The following is a 24,731-nucleotide window of genomic DNA, read 5'->3' on the forward strand; positions in this document are numbered from 1 at the left end:
TCCCTCGATCCTGAGACCTCAGCACCTCAGACCGGAAGACCTCAGTTCCCAGCCTCTCGTCACCTCAGCGCTCTCGCCCCAAAGCCCCGCCCTCGACCAGCCCACCACGCCTTTCGCCGTTTTGATTGGTCATATCTCCTTAGAGTGACAGGGATAATAGCCAATCAAAATGCACAGAGTCATGACGGGCGGGGAGGGTTCCCGTGTGCGGCATCGGGCGCTCCTCCCCAGGCCGCGGGGAGGGCCCCGGCGGCGCTGAGGGCGGGAAGGCGCCGCTGTCCCGAGGGAAGGAGCCGCTGCCTGCAGGGAAGGAGCCGCCCTGTCCCGGCTGTGCCATGGAGGACGTGCTGCCCTCGGGCCTGCTGGAGATCTGTCTGCTGGTCGGTGCGCCCACAGAGCGGGTGCGGGCGCTGCTCCAGGTGAGCGGGGTTCGGGCGGGTGGTGCCAGTGTATGGGGCTGGGTTTGTCAGCGCATGGAGCTGAAATATCCCAACAGAAAGTTGTTTTGACAGACGAACGTCAGCAAAGCAGGGAGAATTTGATAGCGTTTTGAGGTAGCTGCACTTTTCCAAAGGTCTGAGTTTAGATGGAGAACTCACTATAGGTTTATAAAAGCAGGAACAGCAAAACGCTTAACGATGCGTTCTTTACCGGGTGTTACTCCACGTCTTGTCTTCCGCTGGAAAGAAAAGCAAAAGAATAAAGGCTGGTAACTTGTATCCTCAGGAAAACACGAGATCTAAATCCCCGTGAGCTCAAGTGCTCTGAGTTTGGTGTAACCTGAACCACTTGGATACGGCAGGAGCTTATGGGTCGGTTACTACTTTGACTATGTGGTTTATAATTTGTTTATAATTATTCTCATGTGGGCTCACAATGACAGCCCTCCTCCTGGTTCTGCTTGGTTCAAGTGTGCAGATGGGTTTGTTCCATACCTACGAGCTGCCCCGCAATGGGAAGAGCTGTAGTGCCAGCACGTGCAAAAAAAAACCCCAGACATCTCCCAGGGATCTCAATTGCTCTGCTTGAACTTGAATTTGATTGCGCTCTAATAGCATTAGATAAAGAAGTCTTTGTTGGGCTTGTTGCTTGTTCACTCACTCAGGAGACGGCTTTTGCTGATGTCAGCTTCTTAAGTGATAACAGCCAAGCAGAGGTTCACATTCCAGGATCTCATTCATGTGCACCTTCAGAATGCGAAAACAGTTCCTAAATGTCAGTACCAGACTTTTGAAATCAGTGTGTACATGGTGTTTTGTCAGAAGTGTGAGAAGTGAACCCAAAGGAAGGGGAATTTCTTATTCATTCCCCTATTCCCCCCTTATTCAATTTGCTTAGATTGTTCTCACTGCTTTCTGAAAAAAAACCTGTGGAACAACAAATAAGGAATCGGCTATAGAAAGCAGAAGCCATTCTATTATGATATTCGGATCACACTGCAGTTTCTGAATTGTTCCTTTGCTCAAGATACAAAAAGGTATCAGCAAAGAAAGCAGTCCTTTCTTTTGTCAGCATGAACTTCAGTAAAGTCCCTGCAAGCTGTTGGACAATGGGGATTTCAGTCACTATCTTAGGGCAAGCTGCAGATTTACTCCACTTCCTTTTCCTTTTGCAGCACTATCTACGTGAGGAGAGTGGAATATGTTTTTATGGCTAATTTTAGTGACTGTAGAAAGAAAATACTGAGAGAAGGTGACATTCCAAATGAAAGCAGTGGATCTCTGATGATATTTACAGATTAAACAGTGGGTAAAAATCCTGACAGTGCTTCAAATCGTGGTCTTCACAGTGGGTTGGTGCATTCTTAACTGTATTGAAACATGGAGTGATAAAGCAAATGTAGTCAATGGGATTATGATATAACCCACCCCCAAAGTAAGAAAGGTTTTAGATGAATGACCCGTTGTCAGACTCCAGGAAAAAAAAAAAAAGCAGTTTTCCACTGAAGCTCCTGAAACAGAAGTTTCTGGGCTGACATCCATTGCTTATCCTTATTGCCAAGAAAATTGTCACTCTGAGATTTAAATGTGAAAAGATCAAAGGCTGCTATTTTCAGCTAGAGATTTCTTAGCACTGGAAGTGTGTGTTTTGTAAGAATGAAACGTACAGAAGTGATGCTTCTTTTTCCTAAGTTATCTATAGCTATAAAGTTGGGTTTTGGTTTGGCATGTGCAAACTGTCTGTGACGTGTCTCACTCAGATCTTCAACAGATTCCGTTGGTGGGTTCTGTATCTGCCCACCGCAGTCAGTGATAGAGAGATTGTCTCATGCTTTGTGGCCCTGCTGATGCAGACATAACCACCAAAACAAATTTTCCTGCTTCTGTAATGCCTCCCTGGCTGCCAAGGTGCCTGAAAGAAATGAGGTGTGATCAGATTGAGCATCAGTCAGCAGTGTGTGCTTGTTGCAGTGAAAAGAACCTGGAAAAGCTCTAGAAGGGAATCCGTGGGAACTCTGGGAATCAGAGCCAAGTGCAAGGTGCTGAACCTGAGTCAGGGCAGTCCCTACTCTTGGTACAAATTAGGTGATGCAGGGAGCCCTGCCAAGAAGGACTTGGGAGTGCTGGTGGATGAGAGGTTGGAGATACCCTGGCCATGTGCACTTGCAGCCCAGAAAGTCAAACATTTCCTGGGCTGCATCCAAAGCTGTGTGGGCAGCAGGTGAGGGAGGAGATTCAGCCCCTCTGCTCTACCTGGAGTGCTCATCCAGCTCTGAGGACCTAAGCACAGGACAGGCATGGATCTCTTGGGGTTGGATCGAGAGGAGGGCCACAAAGTTTATTAGAGGAGCACCTCTCATATGAGGAAAGGCTGAGAGAGTTGAGGCTGTTTGGCCTGGAAAAGAGAAGGCTCTGGGGTCACCTTATTGTGAACTTTCAGTACCTGAAAGGGCTCCAAGAGAGCTGGTGAGAGACTTTTGACAAGGGCATGGAGCGATGGAACAGAGGAGAACAACTTCAAGTGACAGAGGGCAGGGTTAGATTAGATATTAGGGAGAATTTTACTGTGAAGGTAGTGAGGCACTGGCACAGGTTGCTCAGGCAAGTTGTGGATGCACCATCCCTGGAAGTGTTCAAGGTCAAATTGGGTGGGGCTTTGGGTGGCTCAGTCTAGTGGAAGATGCCTCTGCCGTGGCAGGAGGATTCAAATGAGATAATAATTTAAGGTCCCTCCCAGTCCAAGCTGTTGTGCGATTGTTTGAATAGTAACTGTGAAATGGCCTGCATCATCAGGACTGTGGCTCATAGGCAAAGGGAAAGGGTTATTAGTGTTATTGTTATTACTCAAAACCCTTGAATTCACATCTGGAATACTGTCTCACATTTGGGTATCTTTATACTGGAGAGCTGCTGGCAAACAAGAGTGAGACCAGAAGAAGCTGCGCTGAGGGCTGAGGCATAAGGGAGGGAGAGTCTCCTTCCAAAGGGACTTCTGAAACTTGACTGGATGAAATCCAGTGCAACCAAACCTAATCTCCACCTTATCATTAGTTAGAGCAAAGAATTGCGCAAGAATCTGCAGAGATATCCTACCATTGTTTGGGTTGTAAGGGACCTTAAAGATCACCCAGTTTCAATGTCCCTGCTATGAGGCAGGAACACCTTCCACTAAAGCAGATTGCTCAGAGCTCCATCCCGCCTGGCTTTGGACACTTACAGAGATGGAGCATCCACAGCTTCTCTGGGCAGCCTGTTCCAGTGCCTCACCACTCTCACAATAAAGAATTTCTTCCTAATACCTATTCTACACCTGCCCTCTGTTGGTTTAAAACCTTTCCCTTTTGTTGTATTACTACAACCTAATAGTCCTGCTTAATCAATTTTTTCTGAGGCTTCATACTTTCCCTGCCTAATTATTTGTTAAAGAAACTAGTTCTTCCGTTACATTCAAAGTGAAATTAACTTCTTCAGTGGTGAGGAGAATCAGCTCAAGGAAACACCAGATAGCTGAAATCATGCTCTGATTTGTGGTTTTAACATACTACTGTTTGTGTCTAAATAATGCCATCGTTGTAAAAGTCTGTCTTGTACCGGTGTCCTTTACAGCAGCACTGTTATAGGAACACCATCAGCAAATGGGGACAGGATAAAATACCCTACTTCTGTTTGTAAGAAGCTATGTATGATGCAAGGAGATTTGGTATCAAGAAGCTACAAAAGGGAAGTATTTCAAAGTGAAGAGATAACAGTAGCAGCAGCAAAGATAAAATGTTCAAATTTTAGAAACAAGAAATATAATTAAAATTTAGAAACAAGTGAATATTGTTCTTTTACTACCTATTCACTACCCCTGAACTCAAGGAGTAAGAAAATGTAACTTTGGCCAAGACATTAATATGAGCTGACTCAAATGCTGGAGACTGAGTCAGTGGGTCAGCAACAGTGCTGACAGTGCTGTTCTGTGGGAAAAATGGTGTGTAATGTCTCTGTAGTAGTTGAAGACATCAAGGATCTGCCATTTCAGGAGCTGTTAGGTTGTAAGGCCATTAAATCACTGGCTGCCATCCAGCACTTTAGAGCACAGAGATGCCTCAGTGTAAGTCAGGAATTGCCCTGTCAAAGCAACTCTGTATGAAAACCTCAGCGGGGCAGATCTGCCAAGTTGAGATTGCTACTGTTGGAGTACGTCTGTGTTTTTCTTGCATAACAGCCTCAGGGCTGAGCCTTAATTCTTAATTTCCTCCTGAAATGTTCAGCTGCATGTTAGCTTGAGGGTGATCATGGTGAATTTATCTATGTTTCCAGTTTCTTCACTGCCTTTGTCAGCTGCCAGCTAAGGAAACATCACTTGAAGTTCTTAGAATGCGAGGATGTGGCACTCAGTACCCCGTTTTGTGATGTGCTTTTTAAAGTCATTGCTATCTTTTTACTATCCCACTGGATACTTACCTGAACTTTCCTTTTCCACTCCAATTTACTTCTAGTTCAGGCTCTTTGTTTATTAAAAATGTGATTGTCACTTCTTATTTTTAGTGAAGTAGTTTCTTTAGAGTATCCTGTTAAAAATACGGTGTAGTTTTTGGAATTTAAGATACAATAACTAATATATCATGAAGCATTCCTTCACATTTTTCCTAGGATGCTCAAATGTGGAAAAAAAACCTATTAGTGGATGTATCTGCTGGGACATAAGAGCTGAGATTTCTGTCTCAAAACCTGGACAGTGGAAGATTGGTAACAGAGCTTTCAATGTTGTAGCTATTTAAAAAAAAAATAAGGAAATGATGGGTGAGGCCAGCACTGGTTCTCAAGGAGCATCTTGCATCATATCTGGTGATAAAAGCAGCATGTGTGCTTCACCTCATCTGACTTTGAAGATGTTTGTAAAAAGTTGAAAACGAAACAACTTTTTACCAGTGGGGCTCGCCTTTCCTGTTTCCAAATATCCGTTGGTTAAACAAAGCTTGTACTTGTTTTTTTTAACCTTGCAGGAAGAATTAAAATTGCAGTGAAGTAATTGGAAATGCAGCTACTTGGCTCAACTTTATGGTCAAGAATACAAAAAGTGCTCCCAAGTACAAGGAAATCTCTCTGATAACTTCCTCCACAGCTCTTCATTGCAGGGCAGTGAGGGCTTTCGGGCCAGTCATACTCTGCAAAGCTGCCTGCGAAAAATGTAATTTTATATGTGCTCTTGGGATGCCTGCTCCACTGAGACATCAGTATATGGAGGAATTCTCATGGCTTCAGTGTCTTAAATTTGTGTTTATTGTAGCAATGATTGTAGTTTTTAATTGTGCTTTGTTAATGGCCTTATAAAGTTAAATGTTGTCTTGTGAAAGTCTGTGTTTGTGTTGTTTGGGGTTTTTTTTTTTTTGGTGCACGTTATTTATTTTGAGTTGAAAGGAAGCTTTTCCTGAAGTTGAACAAAGACTTATCTAAAAGGCTCAGCTGTTTCTCTTTATTTATTGCTTGGTTTCTCTTATTGTCAGTGTTTATTTTAAGTATAGCTTAAGTATATCTTATCACTGAAAAGGAGGAAATACGGTATTTGATACTTGTTAGTTTCTTTTGCCAAAGGCATAATACTGATATGGGGCATTTTGAATGACGAAGGATTCCTTTCCTGCTAAAAATGTCTATTTTCCTTACATCAATGTGCATAAAACAAAAACTTAAAAGGAAAAGTCAATTCTTTAGGAAGCAGAAAAATATATTCTAAACCCACAATTTTAGGGGCAGAGAAAAAGCAGGGTTAAAAATTATGAAAAAACCCCCACATATCAGGATGAATGTCAACCTAGTGTTTGTTTTGTTTGTCATTTTTTTTACTATAGGGCACTCAAAGAAGACTCAAAAATCTTCCTCCCCTTGATCCAGAAGTTCTTTCTGTATTTGTGCCTCCCTTTATCAGCAGAGATGATGTTCAGGTGATTAATGCTGGTAACAACTTGAATAAAAGCAAACGCCGGTCCTTCCGAAAGAAAAAAGAGAGACCCAAGATTGAAAATGTCAAGAGCCTCAATGGGGAGCAGAAAGCCTCTGACACAGAAGATGTGACAGTTCCAAAGGACATTGATCTTATTGCTTTGCCACAGCTCTGCTTCCCAGGTACATGAAGGTTCACACTTCTTGTTAAGAACTGTTTTAATGTAAATATTTCTTGACCCATAGTTCAGCCCTTATTTTTTAGCCTTTGTTGGTAAATCTTGGTTTGAGTGAAGTGCAAACATGCACACACTTGAAAAACTATTTTACACCCCAAAATGGCTGAGTACTCTCTCAGTTTTCATTTGGTGTTTTGATACCTGAAGTAGTGAATATTTCCCTCAGGTTTAATTGGAGAAATTTTAATATGTGTGTCATTATTGCAGACCTTTTTAATATCTTGGGGGAAAAAAAAGTGATTTAAACCCATTTATTATATTTTGTCACTGAAAGCGCAGAATAATTCCATTTTTACTTCTTCAGTAATGTGCAGCTTCAGCCTCTGTAACAACCTTTAGTTCAAGTGGACTGTATATTACATTTTAATACCTTAAAATGAAACTTTTCTCTTGCAATGAAGTGGCAATGTGCAGGATTTGTCATGAATTGTTTTTCACACAGCTGTAGTTAAATATATCATTAAAAATATGGTTGCTACCTTCATTTCAGGAGGACTTTATGTAACTTCTGAATCAAAACAGGACCACATCCATTTCCTGGTCTTCACTGATGTGTGTGGTAACAGAACATATGGTGTTGTTGCACAGTACTACCAGTCTATGCAAGTATGTTATTTAACTCATTATTCTCATAAAACATATGAAAATATATAAAAGCATAGCACTTTGAAAATAATGTGAGATTTAATTTATCAAATTAGGTAACAGGTGTGTTTTATGTTACAAGGAATACAGGACAAATTGTATTTCTATATTGCCTTTTTAAATTAAGTACTTTGTAACACACTGCATTAGGAAAAATTGTATGGATTTCATTTAGAAGATTTGGATATTTAGGAGCAGACTTTATCCCCTGGATGTTTTTTTGGTAAAGATTGTTCTTTCCAAACGATGAAAGATTTTCTTTCTAAATACATTTTGTGCTGACATTCTTTTTAATACATGTGAAGTCTTGTAGGCTGACATTTTTCTGAAAACCTAAAGGGAGATAGACATCCAAATCCCTTTGAAATATTGAGGGAATTGGATATCACATCTCTGAGGTTCCTAAGAAAATTTCAGCCATAAAGTCATGATTAACATAAAGACGTTAACGTGCAGTTTTCTTGCAGGATGGCTCCACCTCCTCGAATGGGCAGGGCCATTGGGAATCTGCACAGACTGGGAAGATGCCTGTCTGTTTTATACCCTGTGCTGTTTGTGTTATATCCAGATATCCATATTTTAGTGCCCTCAAGGATTGCCTCTCTTGGTAAGATTTGCTCCCCTGTGTGTTTCTGCTGGAAATGACTGCAGGTTTTTAATACCTGAATTTGCTTAATGTGGTCAGGGGAGCTGTGTGATGCTAAAGTAATGGTTAGTTTTATGTTAAGGTTGCGTGGGAGAGGAGAAGAAGAAATGCTATGTCAATGTTGCCCGGACAGTAAGTGCAAATTCTGTATACCAAGGGAATTAGTTATGATGTTGTCTTCATTTTCTTTGGGGCTTTTTGCTAATGTGTGGGGAATTGATATTTTACAGATATTATTGGTTTTTTCAGAAGAGGGTTGTCTGTAATTTTGCCACCCTTATGAAAATTCAAAGCACAAAAAGCTTTTTATAATGCACCAAATAAATGTCATAAGAACATGAATATATGTATTAATAAGCAGTTAATGACACTTCAGGGAAATAATCCAAGTCACTTGAGGAAGTAGAGTGGTTACTTGGGTGTTGTAGAACTAAGAGAGAAATTCTTAGGATTCTAACACTGAAACAATCAAATGCTCTGCAGTATAGATGATTTAAAAGATAAGTGAACATGGATCTATTTTGTTATTATATAATTTCACTTATTTTGAGGTTACTTTATTGTTAAATTAGTAAGATCTATTTGCATCTATTTTGGATTAAAATTTCTCACATCAGGGAAACCTGTCTGTGTACATTGGACGTTACTGTGTGTTTTCACTTGTAGACCTATTGTCCAAAGATAGAAGAGGTTTTCTTCACTAAATTTTAGTCAAGTTTTCTAGCGTCAAATCTGAATCCAGTTGCAGGTATTTGCTTCTTGTACATAAGCTGAAAGATGTTGGGGTTTTAGGTTGAAGCTTGAGTCTTCCCCTTTGTTCTGCTGCTGCTTGTATCCCAAGCAGATGAGCAAGGGAGCAGTCCCTGGGTACCAGCTGAGGTGCATCCCCAGCCCCTAACCTTCCTCCAGACCAAGTGAGACCTGAGCACTCATTTCCCCACCCTCTGCTGTGGATTTGGATCTTCTTGGAGCACTGAATGGCTTTCCCTGGGTTGATGAAGAGAGCCTTGGAGGAGCAAAGCAGTGCCTTCCTCCTGGTAATTTTAGACATTGATTGAAAAAGGCTGTGAGATCAGAAATTAGTCACTCTGGCAGCCCTTTTAAGGGCATGTACCTCAGCTCTGTCATTTTTAAAGCATTAGAGAAGGGGTTTAATGTGGACAAGGGACTTCAATATGATGGAAACAGGGTGTGCACAGGTCAGTGTGACGCAGGTCAGTGTGAAATCAAAATAAATGTTCAATTAAATAAAAAGGAAATGTTTGTTTTCCTTCTTCCTTTCCTGCCCAGATCACTTCCCCCCACTCCCCTTTATATTTAAGTGAATTACATCAGCCCTTGGTATTGCAGAAACTGATTCACTGCTGCCTTGAAAAGTCTCAGATCTCAATTCACTGCTAATCTGCGTGTGGAACTTTTCCAGCTATGACTACAGCTGTGGCTACTGTTTCCATCCAGGTTTTATCGTGGGATACCTGCTGCTTTTATACTGTGAGCTCGACCTGTGAGAGGGCTCAGCTCACACCAGCTTTCCACTGGGTGGGAAATAGTATAGATTCAGCTTGGCAGTTACAGTACTCATCAATGGTTTATGTAAAGTATTCATAAGTGAGTAATTTCTTCTCTGAAGTGAGACATCTCTGAGCTGGCAGAAGCAGTCAGTTGGCAAATGGATTTTAAGAGTCCACTGAGGGAGAAGTGGGAAAATCTTCAGGATAACCATGGAAAATTCCAGCTGTTGTGAAAGTGTTTCCAGTTCTTGTATCTGTTTAGAGGAGACAGTAACCAGATAGAGTGAATCCTCTAGATCAGCTTCTGCCTCTAGGTGGGTATTTTAAACTTTATAATTATTTAAAAATCATAATCAAACACCTCTGCCTTGATCACATATAGTAGGGTTTGGCATCTATTTAAAGCATTGATGTCCACAGATGGCTTTTCTCTTTTGAGTCTGTACTGGTTTCTGAGAGGAGTTCAGATTAATCAGTACCCTACAATCTGAGCTTAAAGTGATTAGTAAAGTTGAATAATTATAGGGAAGTTCAACAGGACAATAACCTTCCCTCTTAGTCTTGTGTATTGTCCTGTTTTTTTAACAGGGGAATTTTTCACACAGCTGCACAGCTCTTCTCCTTTTTGCTGCTGCATCTGTGAGATGGGAGTGTGTGTAACTGGAAGGAGGTGGGGGAGTGCCAGTGACAGGGCTGAATTTGGTGTTGGCATTTCCCACGGTACTGGAAACTCAGCTTTCCAGTTTAGGTTTAGGTTTTCATTCAATTTTATTCTGTATTTTTAAAAATTTCCTTTTCCGTGATAATATTTAATGGCTCATTTCAGAATGTCTGCCCTTCTGGTTTTGATGTCTTGGTTATTTTTTAGAAAAAACAATTCATTGTGGCACAGTACAGGAGGGTGGAGGGAAGGGAAGGGGTGGAGAGGTACCGGTTTTCCTTATTTTGGTTGTACTACTGAAATATTTCTATGTGGCATGAAACAGCTGCTGGGGTGTGTGGCTGTTCTAAATGCAACATAAACAATTGCAGCCAAGACCTCTATGCGATATTTTGAGTGTTGTGCCTTGTAAAGAAGGAGATGTTCTGACTTTTTGGGACATTACAAAGCACTAACATTGTATTTCTGTAAACCAGAAAGGGAGTTATTGTGTGTCACTAGGTGACCAATGGGTTAAAAATCTAATTAAATGTTTTCATTGCTTGAATGTACTCAGGTAGCAGTGCCTCTTATACTTAACAAATAATAACACCTTCAACAGCACTCTTGTGTCCTTGGTATGCTGCAGAGGTGTTTTGCAGGATGCTTCAACTGATTAATCATTCTCCAGTCAGGAGTTCTGAAAGCACTTACTGGTGCACCTTGAACCACCTATTTCTAGTGTGTAGCCCTTTCATTGTGATACCTAGTGCAGGAATGCTGTTGCTCCTGAGATTTGATGTTGAAGTATATGCTTATAGAGGAGGTGTATGTGTATGTTTGTACATATAGGAGTATATGCTTATAGAGGAGGTGTATGTGTATGTTTGTACATATAGGAGTATATGCTTATAGAGGAGGTGGTACTTATTTTCAGTCAGAACAATCATCAAAAGTATTTTTTTTTACATAAGTATTCCTAGATAAAATCCAGGTTCCTAAACTTTTTCAAGTGGCTGAGTAGAAACCACAACTGAAAACTGAACCAAGCTGAGATGAACAGGCAACATCAAGCTATAAATCCATGTAGGTGTTTTGAACTGCAAGGGAATCTGTAAGCTGTCATCATAATAAAGAAGGTCTTTGTATTCTGTGCCATTAATTTTATAACTAATTTCCAAATTGCTAGCACACAGTTCTTCCAAATCCAGAACATTTTGTGTGGAGTGTGTGTGCCTTTCTCCAAAGCAAGTAGATGTGCACCTAAACAGTTTCACAGCACAATGGCTGTTGGATTATTTTACTTTTTTTGAAAAGGTTCAATTTAACTTGAGAGGTTTTGGCACTTCGCACACGTGGTATGTGTTATACTGCATGAAAAGTGAAATATTCCTGGCAGTAATCTCCTGGATGAACTCCTTTCTTGGATGGATTAATAGGCTCCATTCAAACAGTAAATCTTCCAACCTGTGTATTCATCCTTTTAGCTGCCTTGAGAAAAGGTGGGAGTGTACAAATAGCTCCCAGCACTGAGGCAGTACAAAGGACCTATTCTGAGCTGCTCTTGCTTTCTGAAACACCTGTCTGTGGACAGTTAATAACAGTAATGAAAGCTTCATAAACTCCTTAGCTCTCCACTTGAGTGTTTCAGAGATTACTTCATTTATTTCTGCAGACATTTGCAGTGCAGAGCTGTCAGCTGCTGTTAGGCTGCATTAATGGGCACCATGTCCTGATTAGGGAGCTATGACTGTCCCCTCTGTACATCTGCTTCTTTCTCAGTCACATTGTCTCTGTTGTGAGGTTTACTGGATGTCTTGATAAGAAAAAAAAAAACAGGTCTGCTTACTCTGTTGGGCCAAATCTGAGGCATCACTAAGTGTGACAGAGTATTTGTTTAAACTATTGGTTCTACTGTCTGATTTTCTTTGATAATTCTTAATTCCCCTTTCTCTGCACCCTGACCAGCAGCATCAGAAGAGCTGATGGACTTTTTGGGAATATGTATGTAATAGACCAGGACTTTCTTCAAATAGGAAAATAGTGAATTTAAATAATTCATTTAACAGTGCAATATATATAATATATGACTGAATATGCTTTTTTTCTGGAAGCTAAATGCTGTACACAAATAGGGTGTCCTGGATCCTTATATATCTCTTGACCTATTCAGTTGCTTCCTTCCTGAAGAGCAAGTGTTCTGCAAGAAACCAGTAAAACTGCAAACTGAAGTAAAACTTCAAGGGAGAAGACAACCATCTTCAGTTCCTAGTTTCTGTATATATAGATTTGCAGGCCTAGATTTCTGATTTTGTAAAGATTTTGGGTTTTTGCTATAAATGTACAAATGTATCCTCTATTGAACAAAACACCTTTGTGACCACAAATGTCTAAATCAGTAATTATTACATTTCAGGTTGTGGGAGTTCATCGTTTTCAGTCTCGATAGTGTGTTTCTTTAAAGGTTCCAGAATTGATTTGGTGTATAATATAAACCATGTGACCTTTGTTAGGGTAATACAGTTTTAAACCAGAAACATTTGGCAGGTTTGCACAAATGTTCTTATATTTTGTTTAGGCAGGAATGACAGCAAAGAGCAGTGTCCATACAGGCCTAAGACTTAAGCTAAATGTGGCTCTTGCTTCACATTCCTCTACAGTCAAACTCAGGACTACAACCTCTCTTTTCCTCTGCTGCTGTTTTCCTTCTCAAAAGTGGTGTCAGATGCTTGGGAAGGGAGGAACACCAAGGCAGTGTTGCAGCTGTGGGCGCTGGTTCCTCAATCAGTCTCTATAAAAGACATTTGCTGGAGCTACACCTCACCATCTCACCTCACACATGGTTTCCTCTGGCCATCAAACTACTGTGCTGTGTCCTCTGATGGATATAATGCAGCAGTATTTTATGCACGGGAATACAAAAAAACTCGGCTTCTGACACAGCAGCATCATTAAAATTTAATGAAGCTGCTCAAGTATCTAATAAATTAGAAATTAATTAGCTGAAATAATAGCTTCATTACTCCTAATAATTTTTTTCTAGATTATCAGCCGAAAGAGTTTTTTGTGTTTGCATGTTACTATTGATAAGTAATTTCCTATCATTTAATTACAGCTTACTAGTGCAGCTACGACCTTTCAGGGATTTAGATGTCGAGGAGCACATAAAGGAATTTGCAGCAAAGCTGTTTTTAATCCCCAGCCCACCACCAGGACCACTCCACTTGGTAATTACTCCTCCTGAATTTCATAATGATTTTAACATCATGTCTTCTAAGATACTGAGATGCTGTTTTCAATAAACTGGGTGACATTCATGAGTGTCAGGTCAGAGATTACTTGGTGATGTGAAACTGATGTCAATACCTGTGTTTTAAAAATCAGGCTATACATTAGTAGAGAAAATAACAGTGTGACCAGGGTTCAGGCTGGAGTGCCAGCGTACCAGTCAAGTTCTTTAGTTTTCAGTACTCCTCTGGGAAGGCTTTGGCTCATGCCAACTATTTATGGTCTGAGATGATGTCTGGGAGAAGCAGAACAGTGTGCAGTGGATGAAATGCTGAGTTGTCTGCTGCCTGGGTAAGACCAAGCTGAGAGGGGAAGCTCACATCAACATTTGTATTCAGTGCTGTGAATTTGTTGCTTTCTGAGCCTTCCCAAGTCAAGGCAAATGTCAGCTGGGTCAGTGATTTCAGCACACACTTTATCTACTGCAGTTGCTTCTAGGGAAGCAGAGCTTCAGCTATGGCCTTCTCCTTAGCTGCTTTCCTTGACCCTGGGATGAGGGGTTAGGAGTGGAGGAAAAATAGCATAGCTGGAAAATATCTGAGTGATTGGCTAAACCAGCTGTGAGTGCTGAAATATGCAGCACGTGCAGGACCCAACCCCCAGAGATTTGAGCTGAAATATCTGAAACACTGAGACCTTGTTCCTTTTGACTTGTTTTATTTTCTTTGCATGACAACCTATGTTCATTTATTTTGTTCATATTTTTTCTGTTTTATTTATGAATTTTATTAGCAGTTTTGATTGCCCAGTTGTATCTAGAAATATAAATTAAATTATTTTGAAACACCTAAAATAAAGCAAGTTTAATTCTGTTAAAAGATGTTTCTAAAAAAATTTTACTGGCCAATCACCCTATGAGAATGAGAGGAGGCAAGTCCATATTAATCTTTCAAACTAGTTATTATGTCTTTGAATATTTCCCTCTCTTTTTATTCACTTTTTCTGCATTATGCAAATACCTGTCTTCTTGTTCTTGATTTAAGTTAATATTTTGTAGTTGGAACTAAAATCCTGAATTAAATTTGCTGTGGAAACACTTTCATTAAGGAGTAAACAGAGACCATCTGTTATTACAGGTATTTCATATGAAACCCCTTCAAATAATAATTCCTTCACGAGAGGATCCAGACAGTCCAATTATTGACTTGGATCTCCATCTTCCCTTGCTGTGTTTCAAGCCAGAGCAGGTGCTGCAGGTAAAACTAACTCATACTTTAAAATGCTTTAGAGATTGACAGTACTGGTAATTTGAAGTTTAGGAAAAAATAAAGATGTTTATTTCCTCAAAAAACTTTATAAACCCAGGAATTCAGAATAGTCTTAGTTCTGATATTAGAGCTGTGGCACAATAAACTGTTATTTGCAGACCAGATTAGATTAGCATGTTGCATTTCTTCACCTGTGGTTTAGAAATAGGTGTTAAATTTTGTAAGAATATATTTTGAGATGTAACTACCAAGCCAAATGCCAGATTTTATTTTGAATTTTCATTATATGCATTTCTACAAGATTTATAAGAACTTTTTTCATGTTTAAGAAAGAGGCCTGTGGGAAGAACTGATGACATCTGGCACTTGTACAAATAAGGTATAAATGGTGTAGAAAGCCAAGAAAATACAAAGAGCTGTTTGAATTTTTTCAGTGCTTCAGACTCTCACAATAGTATTGGCTGGAGTGTCCTTTTGTAGGTTTCCTGATCCAATTTCCTGCTCAAAGGCCACCTGTGAAGTTAAATTAGGTTGTTTAAGGTCATTCAGTATTATCTGAGCCACTTTCTCTAAGAAGCCTCAGTCATGAGAGTTGGCAGTTCTGCTTTATTTTTTTTTGGGTTTTGCCCACACGTGCATGCTATGAATAAAAGTACCTCAAATCCTAAATGGTGCAGCTGATGCATCTTGAAATGGAGATTGTTTCATTTTATAAATCTGTAAAGTAGCTACTAAAAATGAGAATTTTGAGGTTGACTCTCACAAACAGATGAAATACTTGCATTTTTACTGTGTTCTAGATACCTCTTTGCAAATATGTAACATTCTGTGTTTGTTTTCCAGATTATGACCTGTATTTTGACTGAGCAGAGAATCGTTTTCTTCGCTTCTGACTGGGCTCTACTGACACTTGTTGCTGAATGCTTTATGTTGTACCTTCATCCTCTTCAGTGGCAGCACACTTTCGTGCCTATTCTGTCCCGGCAAATGCTGGATTTTGTGATGGCTCCAACATCTTTCCTCATGGGATGTCATATTGATCACTTTGATGAAGTGAGCACGGTATGTTTTACACCATTACCACTCTTAATTTTTACTTGCAGTGCATTTGTCCCCTTCCATACTAGAGCATATTAGATTACTAAGTGTTTATGTACTGGGATTAACATCTGTTAAGGCAATTACATTTATTTTTCTTGAATGTAATTGTTTTGTTATCCATATAATTTTCTACTTGTGGAAAAAATTTCAATCCTTTTCTGGTTTATCTCCTTAATGAAATTAATTGTCTGAGGAATATGTAAATGAGAAGTAAATATGTTTACAATATAAGTATATGTATCGTCATTCTATTTTCTTTTGTTAAAAGGAAGGTGAAGATTTAATTCTAATTAATATAGATAATGGAGATATTTCACATTCAAAGATGGTTGAAGAGGAACTTGAGATTCCAGATGTTCCAGCACAAGCAGCAGAAACTTTCATAAAAAGGTGACAAGATCTTGAAGATGTGTTTCTTAGTGAATAAATCATGCTTGATGCTCCAAGTTTTTTTATTTTGTATGATTTATTATTATTATAATATTATTTCATTCATATAAACCCGACTGTATTTTAAAAAAAAAGAGCAAATTGAAAATTTCAATTAATTAGTGTAGAAGTAGCTTTAAGGAGTCATAATCACGAAATTATTTTGCAACAATGGGAATGCTTGTTTCTTTTTTATTATTGATACAGATTACTCTGAACTTTACAAAGACTGAGTGCACTGTGATTTAATTGAGTGGGGCTCTCTGGAATCTTGTTAGCTTGTCAGCACTTGTAAATCAATCTTGCACTTCTCAAGCTGTAAGATGCACGGGCCTAAATTAGATTTTTTTTTTTGAAAAAGGTATGAAAAATATTGTTTGTGTTAGGATGTAAGTTACTGCTTTTCTTCTGTGTGTAGAGTGGAAGGTCTGCAGCTGCACTTTGATCTGGAGCTCTGCCATCTTCGAGCCAGCACAGACCTTGGTGAGCTCCAAACCCACAGAAGGGCTTGGCAGCAGAAACTGAACATGGATGTGCAGCAAACCATGTTGCAGTTAATTGTTAATATCTTCAGGTAAGTGGGTGTAGTACTTTCTATTGTAAGAGTATGTGGTACTGGCTAAGACAATTTAAGCATGAGTGAAAATATTCTCATTTTGTCTTACTTTATAGATATTTTTTAGAGCTTAGGTTTTGTTAGGGAATATGAGAAGGAGGTCCTGTAGCCTGATGGAATATGAGTCATTGATGTTTTGATGTATATATACATTGCTAGAATATCTTAGATAAAACTCCTCTGATTTTGAGCTTGTCTTTTGTAGGAAGATTTCAGGAAGAGAAGTGCAGTCCTTGGAAAAGCTTAGGGCCCAGCAGGGATATCAGTCAAGTTTTGGTCACTCTTGTTAGAGGTACATGAATTCAAACCAGGACAGGATAGAAGACCTGAAAGCAGGAACAAGAGTTCAGAACACCTAGGTGTGTTTGGACTGAGAATGGATGAGATACCTGAAGAGTGCAACACCTGAGAATGAAGGAGGGAGAGGAGCTGTTTAAGATCAAGGACAAAGTATTGGCACAAGAAGGGACAATTGATCAGGAGCTGGACTCAATGATCAGTAGGTCCCTTCCTACTCAGGGTATTCCAAAATTCTGTGATAAGAAATGTGGTATACTGGCTGTGTTTGGGACTGGCATTTTAACAGTGGTGTGGCCTCTTGCTGGAGGTGGTGCTTCCCTCTGGATCAGCTATTGAATTGCTCATTGATACTTTCAGTCAGAAAGTGCTGAGTTAATTTAGCATCTAAATACCATGTGTCTGTTACTGGATCTGCTTAAGGAGTGTTCCTGCAAGTGTCTGGACCTTCCAAGAGGGACAGTAGCTGCTGGATGTGGGCCTTTACAGATAGCTTATTATGGAAACTGAAATGCATTTATTTCCACAGTGGGATTTTGTGGATTTCAGTGTTTGGCAACAATAATTCCAGACAAAGATGAGGAGAAATGCATTTTTGCTCATAACAGCTTGAAGTCTTTAATGCACTAAACATTTGGCTGCAAAAAAATGAACAGATGCTTTGCTCTTTAAGAGAGAATATGTATCAAAAAGGGGTTGATTCTTTTGCTTTCTTTCTCCTTTTCTTCAAACTTTTTCTTTGTTCTTTTTTTCAGCCTTGTTTCTTCTGTCTTCTAACTCTACCAGCATCCAGGAGTGAAGGAAAGTAACTCTCTGATGCACTTGTGCTGCCAATTGTTCTGTCTTCAGCAAAGCATTGTAGTGATTTTGTGTGTGTGGAGGTTCCATGTTTTAACAGACAGTGCTAAATTATATAGAATTACATGGAACTATATACTTTTATTGACCATACGTTTTCTTCACCCCATATGGTTGGATAAACTGTTAACAAGATGTAGTAAGAACCCTGTTTTTCGTGTGCCTGTTACAGATGCAATGTGATGGGACAGTGTGAGGTCAGGTCACATCTTTCAAATTGCCCGTGATAGGTGCACTTGTCTTTTTTTGCTCCAGTGGGTTGTGTGTGATTCAGGAACTGTGTATGTAAATGGAATTCCAGGATTGGAGTCTAAGTCATGATTTGCACAGGTTCTCCTTCATGGTTTACTAAATCTCACAGAGTGTAAGTGAATTTGGCAGCAGATAGCTTACCTTATTCTAAAAATTTTAATTTTTTCTGTGGTTCAGTAACCAGACTTGTTCATTAAAACTGAGTTTGCCTTCTGATGCTGCAGCACATTTCTATTTTGTCTTATGATGCTGCAGAATATTTCTGGTAGTAGCAGTGGGCTGCTGCTATTGCAAAAGTACAACTTGCTTACAAATCTCCAAGAAGATTTATCTATTTATTTATTTTTGTATCCAGGGAGGTAAAAGACCATCTAAATTATGAACACAGAGTGTTTAACAGTGAAGAATTTCTGAAAACAAGGTCAATCAGAGACCAGCCATTCTACAAAAAGGTAAATTCAGTGCTGTGATTATCTGTTCTTAATAAATCTGTATTTTAGGATTAATGCAAATATCTGGAAATTTAAAGGTAAAGTGATGAATCCTACATGAGAAACAGTGTTTGTTGGATAAAGCTTCCAATATGTGTAAACATTCTTGAAAACAAACCGTCTAGAAGGAACCTCTTAATATATCCTAAGGAGAGAAATTGATTGGAAATGTTATGACCAGGATTTCAGATTAATAAAAAGAATTAAAATATTTTTAGCATCACTTTTTAATGCTAAAAATGAAATGGTGGCAATTTTATGAATTGAAATTTAGTATTAGTTTAAAACTCAGATGTACATATTTAAGAAGAGCTTTGAGCAGCTCACTTAAATACCAAATAGCAAAGTGGCAGGTTTGCTTTCAAGTGGATCTTAGAAAATAACACAATATGGAGTAGTTATTACTGGTTTCTGGAATTGTATTAAGAAAGCTCAAAAAAAAAAAAATCCATTAGATAGGATTAAAATTTGGAATCTCCTGGGCATACAATTGCTAGCAAAATATGCCACCTACTGGAGGAATACAGGAAATTGGGAATCCTAATGCTTTTGGAGATTTTTTACATTTTACTGTTTTACACTGTACATTGCAAGTGGATTAGTAAGAGGCATTTGAACATTTATATAATAGACATGTTGTATTGCCTCAAATCTCAAATTTCATCTTGTTTAACTGTTACAGTGATGAGAAGTGGTGGCTTTCCCTCTTTTTAATTAACACCTGGCATTTTTTGTGGTGTCCTTTATCCTAACAGTAGCAATTTGACCTTTTAGAAGTTATTTCTGGATGACAATAATTACCTGAGCAGGAACAATTTTGGGGGTTACCAGAAGAAAAGATGTTTCACTTATCTTTTCAGTATGATGACATAATGTTAATTTAGACTGCCCGAAAATTCTTATTCCGAAGCACAGACAGTATTATCAGTACTTGGCTTAAGTAGAAAAGATAATATTAAACTTGTAGCTCTGTTTTGCTCAGTATTTCTCATTTTTGTTTGGTTTCACCTCTTGGAGGGCAGTTTGAGATTACTGTTTGCCACTAAGCAAATATCATCGAAGTCCAGAAGGTGAATGAAAACATAATTAATTTTCATTTGAAGCTTTCAATCTTTTTATTTTTGTGATTGCTAAATTGCAAGGTCTCAGTTTTGCATGTGTAAAGGTAATAAAAATGAGCAAAACATGCTAATAAAAATGTAAATCTATAAAAGATTCACTGTTAACTCCTTTGTGTCTCATAGGTTTTAGAGACCTACATGTTTCACTCTTTCCTTAAAGCTCGTCTGAACAGAAAGATGGATGCTTTTGCTCGGCTTGACTTGAGTACCCAGTCTGATGAGGACAGGTAGAGTTTTCTCATTTCCAATTCTGGTTTTGAATCTTCTGTTGGTATCAGTGATAAAAGTCCTTTTGACTCTGTTGATGTGCAATCCATATCTATAAATCTATAAATAAGATTATGATTAATTGTTAACTCATTTAATTATGATTATTGTAAAAGGGTTACATGAACAGATGGCTGTTGAAATTGTAGATTTAATACTATTATACAAAAAAAGAAAAAAAAAACCAAACCAGGCAGTAATTTAGTGTGTATACTAGTTTCAGAACTCAGTACACAATGTGTTATTTTTATTTTCCTCAGGTTAGATTTGATGTTTGCCACCCCCAGACGGCTGACGATAGAGAAAATGGCTTCCAAGCGAATCAGCGCCGAGCGCAAGGCCAGTCGGCGCATGGTGATCAGCATGCCCAACCTGCAGGACATCAAACTGCCAGAGGGCCCCATCAGGAACTCCTCACTTCGAAAAGTAGAAACAGATGTTGGTAAGGGAAGGCCGTGATGGACAAAGACACTTCTGTTGTCCTTTGGGGTGACGTCACTGAGTAATTGTCACAGAAATACTGTCAGCTGCTGGGAAGAAATGATGGGTTCAGTCACTTTGAGCTGGGGCCTGCCTGTGCTTCCCCCTGCTTGTGAAGTCAGTCTGTAGTCTGGTGTAAGTTTTGCTGGACCACAAAAGAGTGATTGGTCCCAGTGGGATTGATATTGGAGAATTGATTCCTGAGTCCTTACCCACCTCAAGTCCAGTTCTCTACTACCTTTACTTTATACACAGGTTTAAGCTTATCTCTGTTTGGAAAAAACTCCATGAGGGCTTTTTTTCCTCTTTTTAAAAACTTTTTCAGAATTGATGTTATCTGATTAGGGAATATTCTCATAATAGGGGTGATAGATACAGAAATGTATTTGTGTCCCTAGCACAGCTGTAATCCTTATTGTTTCTTGTAATTACTTGTTGCTGTTGATGGGGATTCTGTTTGTTGTTTGTAGTATTGCTGATTGTGAACATATTTACACTTCTACTCCTTTCCCTGATCAATGTACTCTCTTGTGGTTTATTTCTAGCTATGAGAACACCCTCTAAATCCATCACCACGTTCAAAATCCCTGAAATTCGCTTTCCCCTGATGTTCCAGTGTGTTCACTCCTACTACACAGACTTCTTCAACCACCTCAGCAAAGCTATCAGTACCTTACCCCCCGAGAACTCCGCATTGCTGGCAAGGTACTTCTACCTCCGGGGCCTTGTTAGCTTGATGCAAGGGAAACTACTAAATGCACTTTCTGACTTTCAGAACCTAGAAAAAACAGACTTAAGAATTTTCCCTACTGATCTTGTAAGAAAAATAGTGGAGACCCTGCCTCGCTCGGAGCGCTTGCAGGCAGACCGAAAACCTGAGCTCAAGAGGCTGATAAGTCGAGTGATGGAAAAACAAAGGGAAGTTCTGAAAATAGATGACCATGTAAAAAATTTCGAATTGCCAAAAACACACATGCAGCTGGATGACTTTGTGAAGAGAATTCAGGAGTCTGGGATTGTCAGGGATATAGACACTATCCACCGGTTATTCGATGCCCTGACAGTAGGTGAGTATAAGGTGGTTGGGGGTTTTTTGATTATTATTTAGCATGTCACACAAAAAAGGGAGATATGCTCAAACCCTTCGTGTGGGTTGATCTATCAGTGCTCTGGGAAAGCTGAGCCCCATGTGCCTGAGCAGTGTGTCAGTGTTCCACTGTGGGGATGCTTCACTGAGCAGCTGCTGCATGGAGGGAGTCATGGCTAGGGTCAATGTCCAGGGTCACCTGCCAAACAGAGAGACCCTTCCTGGGTGTCCTTTACCCACTACCAGCACCCTTACAGGACTCACATTAACAGCTTAAAGAAGAACACTCTCTATTAATAAAATTATCAGAGGTTTGAGAATTGCTGGTTGTAGTACCTGACTGCAAAAATACATTTTAAGCAATATATTATTTCAAAGCATTATATGGACAAGCTCTAATCCCCAGTAAGAGCCAGCTTGAAATAATGATTTGGTGTGCCCTAGAGTATGATTGTTACCCAGTAGGTGATCCTATGGGGGAGAAGACAGGTTCAGCTTGTTGACTGATCCCAGAATTTATATGGAGTCTTCTCTAACTTCTTCCCATTCTTAACTCACTTTTATCCTATTCCTTTATGTTTAGGTGGAGCTGGAGTGACTTTAGTCACACGTTTTACTCAGTGGGGAGTGGTTGTACCTTGATGGGGGTATCTCAGGATAGTGCCTGAGATAACCTTGGGATGGGGACATGTGCCTAGAATGTCTATACTTACATGCACAACAAAGAGGCACAATTTGACAGTTACTGTCTTTCTAAACCCATCTTCCTGTACAAATCTCTGTAATAGTTTCTCACACTAAAGGGGTTTTAAAAATTTTTTAGGACAGCAGAAACAAATTGATCCTGAAACATTCCGAGATTTCTACAACTACTGGAAAGAAACTGAAGCAGAAGCTCAAGAGGTGAATCTGCCACCAGCAGTAATTGAGCATCTAGATAAAAATGAATGTGTCTACAAGTTATCCTGCTCAGTTAAAACCAACTATGGTGTAGGGAAAATAGCTCTGACCCAGAAGCGTTTGTTCCTGTTGACTGAAGGAGGCCGTCCTGGCTATGTCCCCATTGCTGCTTTCAGGGATATAGAGGTGAGCATCAGCCTTCTGTCCTGGCATGCCTGTGGATATAGGTTGTGTCCCATTCTCCAGAATGAGCTGGCTCTCAACATGAAGTTTCAGTAAGAAGAGTAGGAAACAATGCTGAAGTCTGGGAGTTTGGACTAAAAATTTCATGACTGATAATCAAGAGGTTATAACCTCAGAGAAATGTGCAGAGTGCAGCACATAGGATATGGAGTAGATAAGTTTAATAACATGAGTATTAGATGTGCTCATGTGACTGAGGTATCAGTGGGTCAGCTTATATCCACTGTGGAGCCAAGGCTGTATGATGATGTTTAAACTTACTTTCATAAATCCAGCTCTGCTTAATGGTGTGTATGAACAACTGAAAGAATCAGCTGTAATTAGAAAAAGCTGTCCTGTGGGCTGGGTGCTGAATCTTATCTGTTATTTGGGTACATTGTCCTTGTTTTCTCTTTCCTGTAACTTTCCAGGATGTTAAGAGCACAACTGTAGCTTTCCTTCTTTTGAGAATACCTACTCTGAGGATTAAAACATTGTCTAAAAAAGAAGTCTTTGAAGCCAACCTTAAAACTGAGTGTGATCTCTGGTACCTGATAGTAAAAGAAATGTGGGCTGGAAAGAAAATGGCATATGATCACAAGGTATAAATATGGGAATTTGTAACCAAATAATATGAAGAATATGCTTTCTGTCTCTGTTCTAAATAATTCACACACTAATCTTAGAATTTCATGGTGCTTCTCTCCCATGAAGAAAGATTCAGCTTGGAAATGGGTATCCATCCTGTGTCTGCTGTCTCTTTTTATATGGTTTTGATTGCACATCCTGTTGGTTGTGTCAGATCTGAAGTAGTATTACAGTAACACTGGCTTCTGACTCCCTGCTCCAACACCTTGCTTGGAACATGGCATGTGGGAGTGGGATCTGACAGCAAGTGACAGGAATTGTGCTGCAGGGCAGCAACTCTCTGGTGCTTGTGCTAAGCATGACACGTGTTATGATTTTGAGCATGGTGTCTTGTAAGAATAATGAGCAAGAGATAAACTACAATAAGACTTCTGTCTTTAGGATCCTCAGTATATCCAGCAAGCGCTGACAAATGTTCTCCTGATGGATGCTGTGGTTGGTGCCCTGCAGTCCTCCAAAAGCATCTATGCAGCCTCTAAACTGTCTTATTTTGACAGGATGAAAAATGAAGGTCAGTCACAGCAATGCTACAAAGCCTGTTGGTATTGCATCATCTCTTTCTGCTCTTTCAGTGCATATTCTGTTTTTCAAACTGGTTATGTGTAGAAATAGAAAAATACATTAGCCTGATTGTACTTTCACAAATGCAATTTATTTAATAGTAAGTACAAAGTTTAGGGTTTGTTCTTTCTTTTTTTTTTTTTTTTTCTTTTTTTTTTTTTTTCTTTTTATTCTCCCCACCCTTTTTTTTTCATTTTTTGTTTTGGTTTTTGCTTCTGTCTCCATCTTGGATGCTGTGTTTTTGTCTTGGTTTTTCAGACTCCTTGGGTAGTGGAGTTCATTCATTCATACAAATGGTGTGGGCTTTCAGCTAAAGCTAGAGGGAAAGAAAAGTGAGAAATGTGAATGAATGGTGTCGGATTGCTATCTCATAAGAATTGTAGTTCTATTTCAGGCTTAAATGTACACTTCATTACCTTCTAAAATCTATTTTAGTGCCTATGATGGTCCCCAAAACAACTTCAGAGACACTAAAGCACAAGATCAACCCCTCAGCTGGTGAGACATTTCCACAGGCAATAGATGTCTTGCTTTATACACCAGGTAAGGTGATATATTGCTCTCTTTAGGGTAGTCCAGCTTTAATTAGCCTATAAAGCACATTATCTTATAACACCTGGTATTATGTCTGCCTGATGTGTTCACATTCTGACATGGATTGGTTGTGTGTTGAATACTAAACCAGAAAAATAATTTAAAAAGAACTGTAATGTTGCATATTAAGATACTCCAAGGCATAGTTTTCAGTGTCTTAATTTGCCTTTCTCTGCACATGTGCCTTGTCACAGACTTCAATTCTGTGTTAATGGGCTGATTTCTCATTAAGATTTCTGGCTCGCTTACTGAGCTGGGTGGA

At 39.4% G+C, this 24,731-nt stretch overlaps 1 protein-coding gene across 1 annotated transcript in view; it reads left to right on the forward strand.

The window, feature by feature from the left end:
* The first annotated feature begins 244 nt into the window (after positions 1-244).
* DENND3 (DENN domain containing 3) overlaps positions 245-24,731 on the forward strand; it is a 31,697-nt gene continuing 7,210 nt past the window's right edge. Inside the window, exons 1-17 of the mRNA XM_058832479.1 lie at positions 245-419; positions 6,278-6,551; positions 7,098-7,213; positions 7,720-7,859; positions 13,165-13,276; positions 14,414-14,533; positions 15,389-15,607; positions 15,915-16,036; positions 16,494-16,649; positions 18,454-18,550; positions 19,834-19,937; positions 20,238-20,419; positions 21,003-21,524; positions 22,368-22,630; positions 23,098-23,268; positions 23,696-23,825; positions 24,311-24,418. Coding sequence (XP_058688462.1) covers positions 336-419; positions 6,278-6,551; positions 7,098-7,213; positions 7,720-7,859; positions 13,165-13,276; positions 14,414-14,533; positions 15,389-15,607; positions 15,915-16,036; positions 16,494-16,649; positions 18,454-18,550; positions 19,834-19,937; positions 20,238-20,419; positions 21,003-21,524; positions 22,368-22,630; positions 23,098-23,268; positions 23,696-23,825; positions 24,311-24,418 — 2,920 coding nt within the window. The 5' untranslated portion in view covers positions 245-335. The remainder of the gene's footprint in view (positions 420-6,277; positions 6,552-7,097; positions 7,214-7,719; positions 7,860-13,164; positions 13,277-14,413; positions 14,534-15,388; positions 15,608-15,914; positions 16,037-16,493; positions 16,650-18,453; positions 18,551-19,833; positions 19,938-20,237; positions 20,420-21,002; positions 21,525-22,367; positions 22,631-23,097; positions 23,269-23,695; positions 23,826-24,310; positions 24,419-24,731) is intronic.

This window comes from Poecile atricapillus, chromosome 2 (genome assembly GCF_030490865.1).
Source record: "Poecile atricapillus isolate bPoeAtr1 chromosome 2, bPoeAtr1.hap1, whole genome shotgun sequence".
NCBI classification, from domain to species: Eukaryota; Metazoa; Chordata; class Aves; order Passeriformes; family Paridae; genus Poecile; species Poecile atricapillus.